An 11,835-nucleotide genomic window follows, 5' to 3' on the forward strand; every position below is an offset into this window, starting at 1 on the left:
TGCCTTTGCCCTCTCAGCCGCCAGGCTCAGAGGCAGTAGGGACAGAAAAGAGGGCCATTGGGTGCCATCGCTGTATGAGGAGCTTCCGGTCTGGCAGAGGTGTTGCTCTTTCTTCCTGACCCCTTCTCTTGGTCCCTGAGAAAGACAGGGCTAGGGGTGGGCACATGACCCAGGTCTACTCAGTGATTGGTCCAGAGCACTCACGTGATCTTGGCCTGGCCACAAAGCATATTCCATGTTCCCTTATCAGTGACTGGGTCAGGAACTGGCATCGATGGCCGGGATCAGAAAAAAGAGTTACTGTTTTGCAGGAACCCTTGGGAAAGAGTTCTCTCTGCTGGGGGTGGTTGAGAGACAAGATTTAATCCTGATGATGATGGTGGTTATCTCGCTACATTACGGGAAGGTCTGAACTCAGAGCCAACTAAGGGAAAGCCGAGATAGAGATGGGAAGGAAAGACTCTAGGCATCATGACCTGGGCTTCTGGATCCTGCCATGCCTGCAGCTGTACACTCTTGACATTCCTTTGTTGCTGAACAAATGTATTTCTCTCCCCCCCCCCATAGGGATATCTGAGTGGTTTTAGTTACTAGCAACTAAACATTCCAACCTAGTCCTCTTTTCACAAGTTCATCTACAGGAGACCACCTTGACTGTCCATATCCCAGAATGCACCAGCGGAACAAACGGGAGACCAGTGGCGCCCACTGCCTGTGCACTCCCGCCTCCTCGGCCTGGGTCCACAGCAGTCACCCACCCTGGCACAGGCACCTCCAGGGCTGCACAGGTGCCAGGCCTCCACCCTGGAGCTGGCGGCTCCTCCAGTGCCTCCTTGTGGGCAAACAGTGTAACTGCACCAAGAAAGGCGAGGTTTCCTTGTGGACAGGGCCACCCTCACCCCACACCCTGACCTTCTGGATGGAAAACTGCCCATGTTCGGCTCCACGGCCTAAACACTCCTTTGCATCTTCCCTTTAGCTAGCACTCTGCTGCAGCACCCACCTTCCTCTGAGGTTGTCCTGCCTCCCTGCTGCCCACCCCTCCACCTGCTTCACAATGCATGTGCACCCAGGCCAACTAGAATATCACAGGCGAGGGATGGCTCATGAGAGGACATTTTTTGAGCATTTACTATGTGCCGGGCACAACTCTAATGTTTTTCTATATTATCTCATTAAACCTTATGAGGTAGGCACTAAAATTATTCCTACTCTCTAGATGAGGAAATAGGCACAAGAAGGTTGAGTTGGAGCTTTCCAAAAACTATCAAGACATCAGACAGAAGGTATGGCATACAGACTAAAGGGACTAGGTAGGTCATGGCCACAGGAGACCGGCCCTGTCTGGCTGCCCCCAGCTGACAAGTCTGAAGTTTCTTTTCAGCTCTCTCTGGGGAAGCGGCAGAAAGTAACTTTGTGCTCATAGGAACCCAGTTCTACATATCTGAGCGAACTCCTACTCATCCTTCAAAACCTACTCAAGTAACAGCATGCCACTAAGGGATATTGTGATCCACGCCCACATTACTCAGGCCATCTCTGTGCTGGACCAACACCATACTCAGCAGGAGCTGTGCATTTGCTTGCTGGGCCATCCCTGTGGCCAGCGGGTCCTCTGGAAGCTAGACTCTGAATATGAACAGCATCAGCACCATTACTGCTCATAGGATCTGCTCTACCTGGTGGCTGCGAAGAGAAAGGAAAATGATAACACTAATTTCCACACTTAGCCTCTTCTCCATGCCAAGCATTGTTTTAGGTACTTTATTAACTTCAGCCCTGCGAATCTGTAGAGCTTCTGGCCGGTGGGGCTAAGTACACTGCAGAGCAGGAAGCTGAGGCCGCTGGAGGTACAAATGACTCTGATCAGGCCTCATGCCCGGAGCTCCCTTAGCTCACTGGCACCTTGAGTCTGAGCTTTGTCCCTGGAAGGGGCCTCTGTCCCTGCCTGCAGCCACCCACACACAACACCACCAAGGATAACAGACAGAGCCACCACCCTGTGAGTCTGGTGGGCCCGCACCCCCCCATCCCGCCCCTCCCTCCATCCTGCCCCTGACCCACAGGGCTCCTGGATGAGGCAGAAGAAAGGGCTGGCCCTCAGCGGCCTCATCTTTGTGTCCCCTCCATGGTGGCCAGCGGATGGAGCTGCCCTCCTGCCACCTCCTGGCTTTTCCTCCTGGGGGACAACAAAGCCACAGGGTCTCTGCCCCTCCTCCACCACTGAAGCCTGGCCACCTGCCTACATTTCTTTCACAAGCTTTGAGCTCCAGGCCCACCTGCCTGCTGTTCACGCGTACAGGTGCCTGGAGGCTCCCGCCAAGGCCCAGCTGCTCCTCTGCCCGTGGGTGGCCAAGACATTCAAAAGAGGGGGCTGTCCCAGGCCAGGCGACCTCTCCCAGGAGTGGGGCTGCCGCTGACAGAGCCCCAAGCCAGGCCCCCCAGGGGCACCTTGTGCTGAAGTCCTGGGTGCCAGTGCCCTTGTGCTGAGATAGTTGGAAGGTGGCATCCCTGCACACACTTGTCCCTGCACCGGCTCGCCTGAGCAGTCTCCCTGTGGGGCCTGCCCTGGGAGAGGGCCAAAGGACAGCCTGACCTTCATGCTTCCCAGGGGTCCTGTGAGGGAAGGGGACAGACAGACAGCAGTCTCACTGTTGCCCCAACACACACACACACACACACACACACACACACACACACACACACTAGCAAGCAGAGCTGCGCCAGAGCAGCACAGCTAGGGGTACAGCGCGTCCCTGACACAATTGCATCCAGGAAATCTGACTTTAAGACAAGCCTGTCCATGTCTAACCAGCTTTTCTCCGTAGGCCTCCACAATCTAGAGTCTTGTTTGCTTTTTGAGACAGCGTTGTCTATGTGGTTCAGGCTGGCCTTGAACTTGCAGTCCTCCTGCCTCAGCCTTCTAAATGCTGGGGTCACAGCTATGTGACACCACACCCACCTCTTACCCAGGCTCTTGTTTATCGTGGGTGGGATGCTCTGAGGCAACAGAGGGGATCTGGCCACGAGCTGCACAGGGCACGTGCTGTCTGTCCGAGCACAGATGGACTCCCTCTTGGTTCTCCCAGAGGGCCTCAGTGACACAGTGTAGCAGATTCGCTGCTGTCTAACTTAGTGGGCACATAATGAAGGTATCACCATCACACTACCTGGGGACCCACGATGTATTGGCCCAGTGACACTCAGTTCCAGGACTGGATTGGGGTGGCTGGGACAAGAGATGATCTTTCTTCTGGGCTCAGAACTTTGAACATGTTTGCTTAACTCCCCCGGAAGGACTGAGGGAAGAGAACTTTCTTTAGACCAAAGCAGAGATCAGCGTGTTCTGCAGCACTGAGAACCTAGATCAAGCTGCACCTGAGGCAGACCTTCCGGCTTCAAGAATCAACTTCTTTTCACCCGAGTCAGTTTGAATGGAGCTTTCTGGCTCTCCTCTAAAAGACCTGGCTAATGACACGAAGAACAGGAAGAAAAGAGGGAGAAAGGAGGGCAAGAGTGGTTGGTTCCGAGTTGGGAGAAGTAGCAGCGAATCAGCCTGGCTTTTGCATTTTATGAAGTGTGAGGTCAGATACTGCACATGAAGCTGTATCTGTTCCTCTTCTCGGGCCATCAGTCAGGCCTACTGGGGACAAGAACATGCTGTGCAGCGGATGGTTCTGTGGGACATGAGGAAGGAGCCACATTCCCAACTAGGATGATGTGATATGAGACGGGGCCCAGCTGTGCAAGCAGGACATTAGGCCGCATCTCCACTGTTGGGGGCTGGACCGGGTCAGCTCCTTTGGACGCACACATACATCTCTGTGGCCCGGGGCTCCTGCCACTCTGAAGGCAGCAGTGGCCCCTCTGCACACAGCTCATCTGTGACCCAACAACATGCTTGTTCGTGACCCTTCGAGGGCAGTGGACATGTCTGTGGCATTTCGGGGTCCCGAAGGGCTTAGTCCATAAAAAATACTTTAAAAACATTATTGAAGGAATAAAGTGCTTCAGTCGCTTATCAAGCTGTGGCTGGAGGCATGACCAGAAGCTCCCCTTCAGCCCACAAATACACAAAAGCTGGGTGCAGCGGGACCATGTGAAAGGGCAGAGTCCAGGTCCAACACAAGGAGAGGAGGCAGCACACTGGCATGGGGAACGGAGGCGCTAAAATGCCCTCGGAGACCTGGCCGGGGAGCTCGGGGACCCCGGCTGTGCAGGGTGCGTTCAGGGATTGTGGCTTTGCTAACGATGGCCTCACAGTCAAAGGTGACAAAGCACGCCGGGAAGTCACCGTCCCAATAGACAGCAGGCATAAAGCGTGTCAGGAAACTCGGGAATTATAGCAAGCTCAAAGAGATGGAGGGTAAGTGTGTCCCTCCAGATGTACAGGGGACTGACCTCCTGCAGGAAATGCCCAGGTTCCTCGTATAACATGCCAGCGTCTGCTAGAGCCGAGCCACCGCGGGGGTGTACGTAATCCCCAACCCGATGGCAGGGCTCTGTAACGAGTGGCTGTGCTGTATCAACCAGGAGATAATGATGAGAAATGGTGTCCGACTTACTTTTTTCTATATATTTTTGAACGTTGATTGGTAGAATCGGGAATGTGGAGCCCATGGATGCAGAGGGCACGCTAGCACGTTTAGAAGTCAAAGAAACAACGGATTAGACAGACCCCATACACAAGGGCTAACCAGGACGCGAAAGAACTAAAGCAGAGTTGTAGGAGTGGAAACATGGAGTGGCCTGGGATGCCCATCATTCCAGGGAAGTGGCAGGGGGTTGAGGATGAGGGAGTCTGCGCCCTAATTTAGTTGTGTTCATGACTTTAATGAAGCCACCCCCGCCCTGGACTCCGCTTCTGCGGCTGAACGGCGCCCACACAGTGCCAGTGCCAACCGCACAGCACCAGAGCAAGATGCCGGGAAAGTGTGAGTCGGGTCACAACTGGTTCCAATCTGTCTGCCACCCCCCACCCCAGGGCAGTCCAGTTAACCCACATCTGCAGGACACCTGGAGGCCCCAGCAGGCTGTCACGCAGGGGGTGAGGGTGAGGTTCGTATACAGAGGAAGGAATGACAGCTCCGCATGCAAGGACACCCGCATGCCTGGGTCTCTAAGTGCACCCCAGGTCTTCCCTTGCTGGGTGGCCTTCATAGGATGTCCCTCATTGCCTGGTCTTCAGTTTCCTTGTGTTCTAGGCGTTTCCTCCATGTCTCTACAATAGCCCCATCCTCCTAGTCCTTAATATGGAACTCTGAATTCATTTGGGGCCGCACACCGTGCAGGTGGGGGAAGTCCTGGGGCACAGGTCTGGCCAGCGACACAGACATATAAGCTCTGTTGGGAACTACAAAGGTAAAGCCTCCATAGGAGAAAATCTTCCCCATACCTAGTTGTCCATGTTCCTTGTGGTGCCTGGACAGCAGATAACAAGGCCCGGAGGTGCTGCAGCCACCTTGGGAGCATGAATCAATGACAACAACAAAGCAACAAAACCCACTCTTTTGCTGTGAAGGGCCACCCCAATATTTGCAGTTGCTCTTACATTCCTGCAGTAAAGGACTAATTGTGACTTGAAAGCAAAAGAGAGAAGAGACCCTTGATTTCTCCTTTTGGGGACAGTTCCAAGGCTGGATGTGGGCCTTAGGCCAAGCAGCCCTGTTCTCTAGCCAATCAGCTAAGCAAACAGGAAGTGGCTATCCAAACATGTGGAGCAGCAGGAGGCTGGCGGAGTGGCCTCTGTGGAGGTCCCCTGCCAGCCTGCAACTTCTGCCCCAGCTGGGAGCGCCTCTGATGCCCAGGAGGAGGCCCCTCCTTGGGCAGCCACCCCTTCTCACCACCCCACCTCTAGTCTGGGCCGGACAACCTCATGCAGAGTGGGGATGACCACTGCCCTCACTGGCTTCCCCTGGCTGCCACTCTCTTCCCTACTGCAGCCTGGGTCACAGCTGCAGTTAGGGCAACTCATTATTGAAATGCAAGTCGCTGCCATCACCCTTTGCTTAAAATTTTCCGAAGGCTTCCAGTTCTTCCAGGGAAACGCAAAGCACTTGGGTCCACCTTCCGCACCCAGCAGCCTGGCTTGCTCTGCCCTCCCAGCTTGATTCCTACAGCCTTACAGGGTGGCTCCTTGCCTGCCCCAGCACCTGTCAGCATCCCTGCTAGGACGGGACCCTCCATCCCAAGCCCAGCTTCTTGCCTGGGTGAGCTAGCACAGGCGTCGGTATAAACCCGTTTCCTCTTCTAAGAGAGGGGTCCTGGCAGGATGGTACAGAAGTGCGAAGGACTAAGGGACAGAAGCCACATCACACACTGGGCTCAGGGTGGCACACAGCACTCAGCTTTGCTGCCATCGGAATCAAGTGGAGGCGTGCACATGGGTGGACAGAGAACTGTGTGGGTGAACAGGAGGGACAGAGCTGGGGAGGGACAGATGGAGAGCAGGGAGGGGAGCCTTGAATGATTTAGGAAATGGAAAAAATGACCTGGGTGTGGTGGCGCACACCTGTAATCCCAGACTTGGGAGGCTGAGGCAGGAAGATCAACACAAATTTGAGTAACAGTTCAAGACTACCCTAAGTCTAGCCTAAACTACATAATGTGACTGTCTCAAAAAAAAAAAAAAAAAAGGAAAAGAAATGGAAGATTGGACAGAGAAAGCGAGGTGCACACAACCACCTGCCTGAGAACACAAGGACACGTGGGCAGTCAGGGGCTGCACCCCCAGGGCTTGGGAGACCCCGCTCACCTGCAGCGCTGCAGCTCTGCCTCCAGCCTCCTCCCCCAGCGCTGTAGGCCAGGCACCTGCCGCGCCAGGGCCTCGAGCTCGCGTACTCGGCGCAGGCTGCACAGCACCACCCGCCGGGCCTCCTCCGCGCGGCGCCGCACCTCCACCTGGCAGCGCCTCAGCCGCCCTGCGCAAGCCTCTGCAGCCGCCAGGGCGCCCTGTGCCTGCCTCAGTTCCTGTGCCGCCGTGTCCGGGGTGCCCGCCTGGCTCTTCCAGAGACCGACCTGCAGGGACAGAGGGAAGGGCTGAGCGTCCTCCCCAGCTGAGCCGCAGGGAGGCAGTGCCACCTCAGCCACCGCCACCATCCAGAGCATGGGGGCACAGTGACCAGGCAGCTGTGCATTTCACTGCGTGCTGCTTACTGAATAATGAATAAATTACCGAATTAGAGGGAGGGGCGACTTGGTCAGGAAGCTCACATACTGTGCTTCGCAGAACAGCGATTCTCTAGTGAGCCTGTGGGTATACACTTGTGACCCTAGCCCTTGGGAGGCTGAGGCAGAAAGATCGCTTGTAGGTCAGGGTAGCCTGGACATTTTGGGACTCTTTTCCAAAAATAAAAGTGATCCGCAAATTTGGTGGCTTTGTGGCCTCTGCTCCAGTGGCCATAGCCTTTAGTCTACAGGTGATGCACACTGCAAGCTGGCAGCATCAGCCTTCCCCACCTGCATCCTTGGCTTAGCCTAGTCCATGTCACCTGCTCCATCCTGTGCACACCTGGCCCTGAGCCACACCTTGTGTCCTCTCTGCGACCCCACCCCCCAGGTGACCAGGTTCAGGGCAGTAGGAGAGGTCCTGTATAATAGTGCACTCCCCCTGCCCTTGCCATCCCCTGGGTACAGTCTGCTCCTTTCCTTCTTTGACTTCTGGCCCCTGGCACTGACCCTGACACATGGCTGGGTACACAGCTAAAGTTTGCTGACTGATCTCAGATCTGTGTCCAGCTCCAGGAATGCTTCATAGCTAGAAGCAGGTCTGGTTGTGTCAGTGCTTGATGGCAAGAGACTGCCACCCTGTAATCTAGTGTTGGCCACGTGGGCTCCAGGCCTGGCCCTGAGGGCACCTCATAGCATTTGCTGATAGGAGAGCAGCTCTCTCCCCATTAGGCAGGGAGGCCTGCACTCTTGGAGAGGGGAGTCAGGGTGGTGACAGTGTGTGGAATGGCTATGAACGTGGGCCTGGAGATAACAGGCCGTTTGGTGAGTGGACCGGTGATAACAATAGAGGCTGTGGGAGGAAACCGTGGCGCACACCTGTAATGCCAGCTATTCAGGAGGCTGAGGTGGGAGGGCAGAAAATTCAAATCCAACCTGGACAATTTAGTAAGACCAACCCTATCTTAATTAAAATATAAAGAGCTAGTGTTGTAGCACATTACAGCTCTCCTAGGTGCAGATCCCCCAACGAAGGCGAGGGGAGGTGGGGGTGGGGATTGGGATGGAGTGGAGTGGAATGGAATGGGGTCGGGTAAGGACAGGAAACAAGGACGTAAGTACAGTGGGTAGGGCTGTCCCCTCTGTTCCCTTCCGCCGCCTCCTCTGCCCAACCCTGTGGACCAGACCCCACCCCACCCCCGCTCCGTGGAACTTCTCAGCACGAACCTGCAGCGCGAGGCAGCGCGCGTCACTGCTCTGCAGCGCAGCGCGCAGGTCCTCCACCAGCTCGCGCAGGCTGCCGTTCTCCTCCTCCAGCCGCGCCACGCGTTCGCTGTCCGGGCCGCAGCCCTCAGGGCCGCCGTCGGGGCAGGAGGCGCGGGGAGAGCGGCGGCGGCGACGCGGGCGGCGCAGGCGGATCTGCGTCTCGATGTGCTCGCTGAGCGCGCCGCGGGGCAGCCGGGGCCCGGCGCGGGTGCCGAAGTAGCCGCAGAGGCGCGCGTGGAACTGGCGGAAAGTCAGCTCCGGCGGCTCGGCGTGCAGCGCCAGGCGCGCCTCCTCCTCCGTGTCCGTGTCCCCGTCGGCAGCCACAGGCTCAGAGCGCGCATCCCCGTCAGCGGCGCCATCCTCACCGCTCGCGTCTCCCGCGGCGCCGTCCCGCGCGGCCTCCCCAGTGGCGGTGCCCTCGGCGCGCAGTCCCAGCACCGCGCAGAGCGCGCGGAAGTCGGCGCGGGGCAGGCGGCCGGCGCCGCGGCAGTCCAGGTGGTGGAAGACCTCCTGCAGGTACTGGTCCAGGCCGGTGGCCAGCACCACGATCTCGTTCTCCACGCCGCGGTCCAGCCCGTAGTGGTGCGCGAGGGCACTCAGCAGCCACTGTGTGCGCCGCGCCGGCCGCCGGTACGGGTCGCCCGCCGCGCCGTCCGTGCCCGGCTCCATGGCCGCGCCCTGCGCCGCTTGCAGGGACCGCCCGGTGCTGCTCGAAACGAGGGGCTTGATGGTCACGGCGTCCCCGGGGGGCGCCGGAGGCAGCAACAGACACACTGGGGAGCGCAGGGCGGGTCTGTTTGTCCCAGCTGGTGTGGATGGGGCTGGGCTGGGGATTGTTCCTCCCTGCGACCCCCGGCGGTCAGCTCCGCTCGCGGTTCCCGTTCCGGCGTCTGCTCCTCTCCTCCCACTCCGGGGCGGTCGGCTTTCAACTCCCTCCAACCTCCCTCCAAGCTCTGTCCTGCGTGCCAGGCGCGGAGTTTGCCCCGCAGCTGGAGCGTGCAGAGTGCGCCTGCCGGGTTAAAAGCTGGGCCCGGCTGCCCGCGCACACCCACGCCGCCCCGCCCTCCCGGGCGTGGGAAGCGCTGCGGGGCCGCCCCGGCAGCTCCGCCTTCAGACTGTCGGTGAGGGAAAGCCTTCGTGCACGTTAAATTCAGCTTCCCAGGCCCACTGCCCCAGCCTTTCCGCCCCTCCCCTCTCGGCTGTCGCTGTAGATGTGCAAAAATCTCCAGGTGATAGTAGCTGGAGTAAGAGACAGGCGCACAGAGGCTCGGGGACCAGGTCAGGACATCTCGCTGCTAAGAAGCCTTCTGAGTTATCCTGCGTGCATGTGTGCCTGTGCATGTTGGGAGGTAGCGACAGGCTCCCCAAAAAGTGGTTGTCACCCCCTTTCCTTTTTTTTTTTTTTTTTTGTATCGGCAGTCAGATTCATGACCTTGCACTCGCCAGGCCAGCACTATGCCACCAAGCTACACCCTCAGCCTTGTCTCCTGCTTTGCAACCAAAGATGGTGACTTGGTAGTGGGACTTGGTTCCATCTCTAGGCTGGGGTTATCTTTTTTTAAAATCAGATTTTATTGATACGCCTTAGATATACATAACAATCACATTCATCATAGAGAATTTGTACCTGTACATAGTATAACTTGTTTTTTTTTTTTTTTTTTTTCACCGTTCCCCTGCTCTCTTCAACCCCTTCTCCCTGTTCCATTTACAAAGCTTTGTTTCCATGTCTCTTCTTTCCGCTCTCAGTCTGTCTGTCTGTCTGTCTCTCTCCCTCCCTCCCTCCTTCTTTCCTTCTCTCACTCACTCACTTTTCATTCTTTTAGGGCTGGGGTTAATCTAACAGGTTGCTGTTTGCAAACTTCCCCCCCCCCCAACCAGGGATTGAACTCAGGCCCTTGCGCTTGCCAGGGAAGTGTTTATTCCACTGAGCCATCTCCCCGGCCCCCCAAACGTTTTTTTCTGGTGCCTTAGAACACATTTCTTGGCCGAGTCTGGTGACGTACGCCTATAATCCCCACACTCAAGAGGCTGAGGTAGGAGGATCGCTGCAAGTTTGAGATCAGCCTGGGCTACAAAGTGAATTAATGGCCAGCCTGAACGGCCTAAGGAAACCCTGACTGAACACGACAAAACAAAACAGACACTTCTAAAAGGCAGAGACTTGTGCTGCCAATACTTTTTCTTTCTTTTACAAGAAAGAGGTGTGATGGTGGCAGCCACCTGCTTCCTGTGCGGGGATTGGTTATCCAGCCACATTGTATGACGAGGCAGACTCAACCTTTATCTGTAAGATAGGCATCTGCTTGCCTTGTGTCCAGCAACTCTGAGATTTAAGCGTGGTTTTTTGTTTTTGTTTTTGTTTTTTTTTTTGTTTTGTTTTGTTTTGTTTAAGTGTTAAAACCCTGCCATTTTGAAAAGCAATACAATCCTGCTTCCTTAAATACTGTCCATCAATTTTGCACAAACAAAACACAAATCTGTTTTCTCTGCCACACTATCCCAGAATCAGCACTTTGTCTACTTAGCAAATTCCTGTTTTGTTTTGTTTTTGGTGTCAGGAATTGAACTCAGGACTTTGCACTTGTCGGGCAGGTGCTGTACCACTGAGCTGTATCTCCCAATCTCCTGTTCATTCTTGAACACTTTGCCTAAGAAGCATCTCTCCTGGAAGGACTTAGGTGTCTTTGCCCCAAACCACTTGGACATATATTCTTTTGATTTGTGTTTTAGTTGCAAAAGTAACAGCAATGGGGAGATGGCTCAGTAGGATAAGCGCTTGACTGGCAAACGCAAGGATCTGAGTTCAATCCCTGGTTCCAAAAAAAAAAAAAAAAAAGTAACAGCAACCTGGGTGATTTAATGAGACCATGTCTCAAATTTAAAAACAAAAAATAGGAATGAGGGTCGTAGCCAGTGCAAAGGCCCTGGGTTCAATCCCCAGGGTCAACTCCTCCCCCCCAAAAAAGAAAGGCAAGAACAACACATGTGCACCAGATGTTCACCACTTTATTGTTTATGCTTGTGGGAAACTCAGGCTGGGTTCCCCAGGCTGGGCTGCACACGTGCCTGAGATAGAAGCCATGAAGTAGAATCAGGGTAAACCCTTTTGTCAAATTGCCAGAGCAAATCACCAAGCAAGGGCCAGTGACAAAAGCAAGTGGTAGCATGGTATGTACAGTGTTAACACATACATGACAATGACCAGGAATGGTGACTGATGATTTCCACAAGGACATATACCCAGAAGTGCATAGGGAGGAGGGATTCTTGAGCAGATTTCCTAGTTATTTCTGGGGCTAGAAAGCCTTTAACTTTCACTGCAGTCTTTTCGGAGAGGGTGAGGCTTTCTTTTGCTTGTGCTTTCTTTTTTAAGTGGAGAATGTGTTTTATTTTTTTTTT

At 55.2% G+C, this 11,835-nt stretch overlaps 1 protein-coding gene across 1 annotated transcript in view; it reads right to left on the reverse strand.

Annotated features, from left to right (window-relative positions):
• Efcc1 (EF-hand and coiled-coil domain containing 1) overlaps window positions 1-9,674 on the reverse strand; it is a 29,222-nt gene extending 19,548 nt beyond the window's left edge. The window contains exons 1-2 of the mRNA XM_023712668.1: window positions 8,395-9,674; window positions 6,755-7,017 (exon numbers count right to left, since the gene is read on the reverse strand). Of these exons, the coding sequence (XP_023568436.1) occupies window positions 6,755-7,017; window positions 8,395-9,102 (971 nt within the window). The 5' untranslated portion in view covers window positions 9,103-9,674. The remainder of the gene's footprint in view (window positions 1-6,754; window positions 7,018-8,394) is intronic.
• Window positions 9,675-11,835: the final 2,161 nt, after the last annotated feature.

The sequence above is a fragment of the Octodon degus genome, unplaced genomic scaffold (assembly GCF_000260255.1).
Source record: "Octodon degus isolate 3935 unplaced genomic scaffold, OctDeg1.0 scaffold00026, whole genome shotgun sequence".
NCBI lineage: Eukaryota > Metazoa > Chordata > Mammalia > Rodentia > Octodontidae > Octodon > Octodon degus.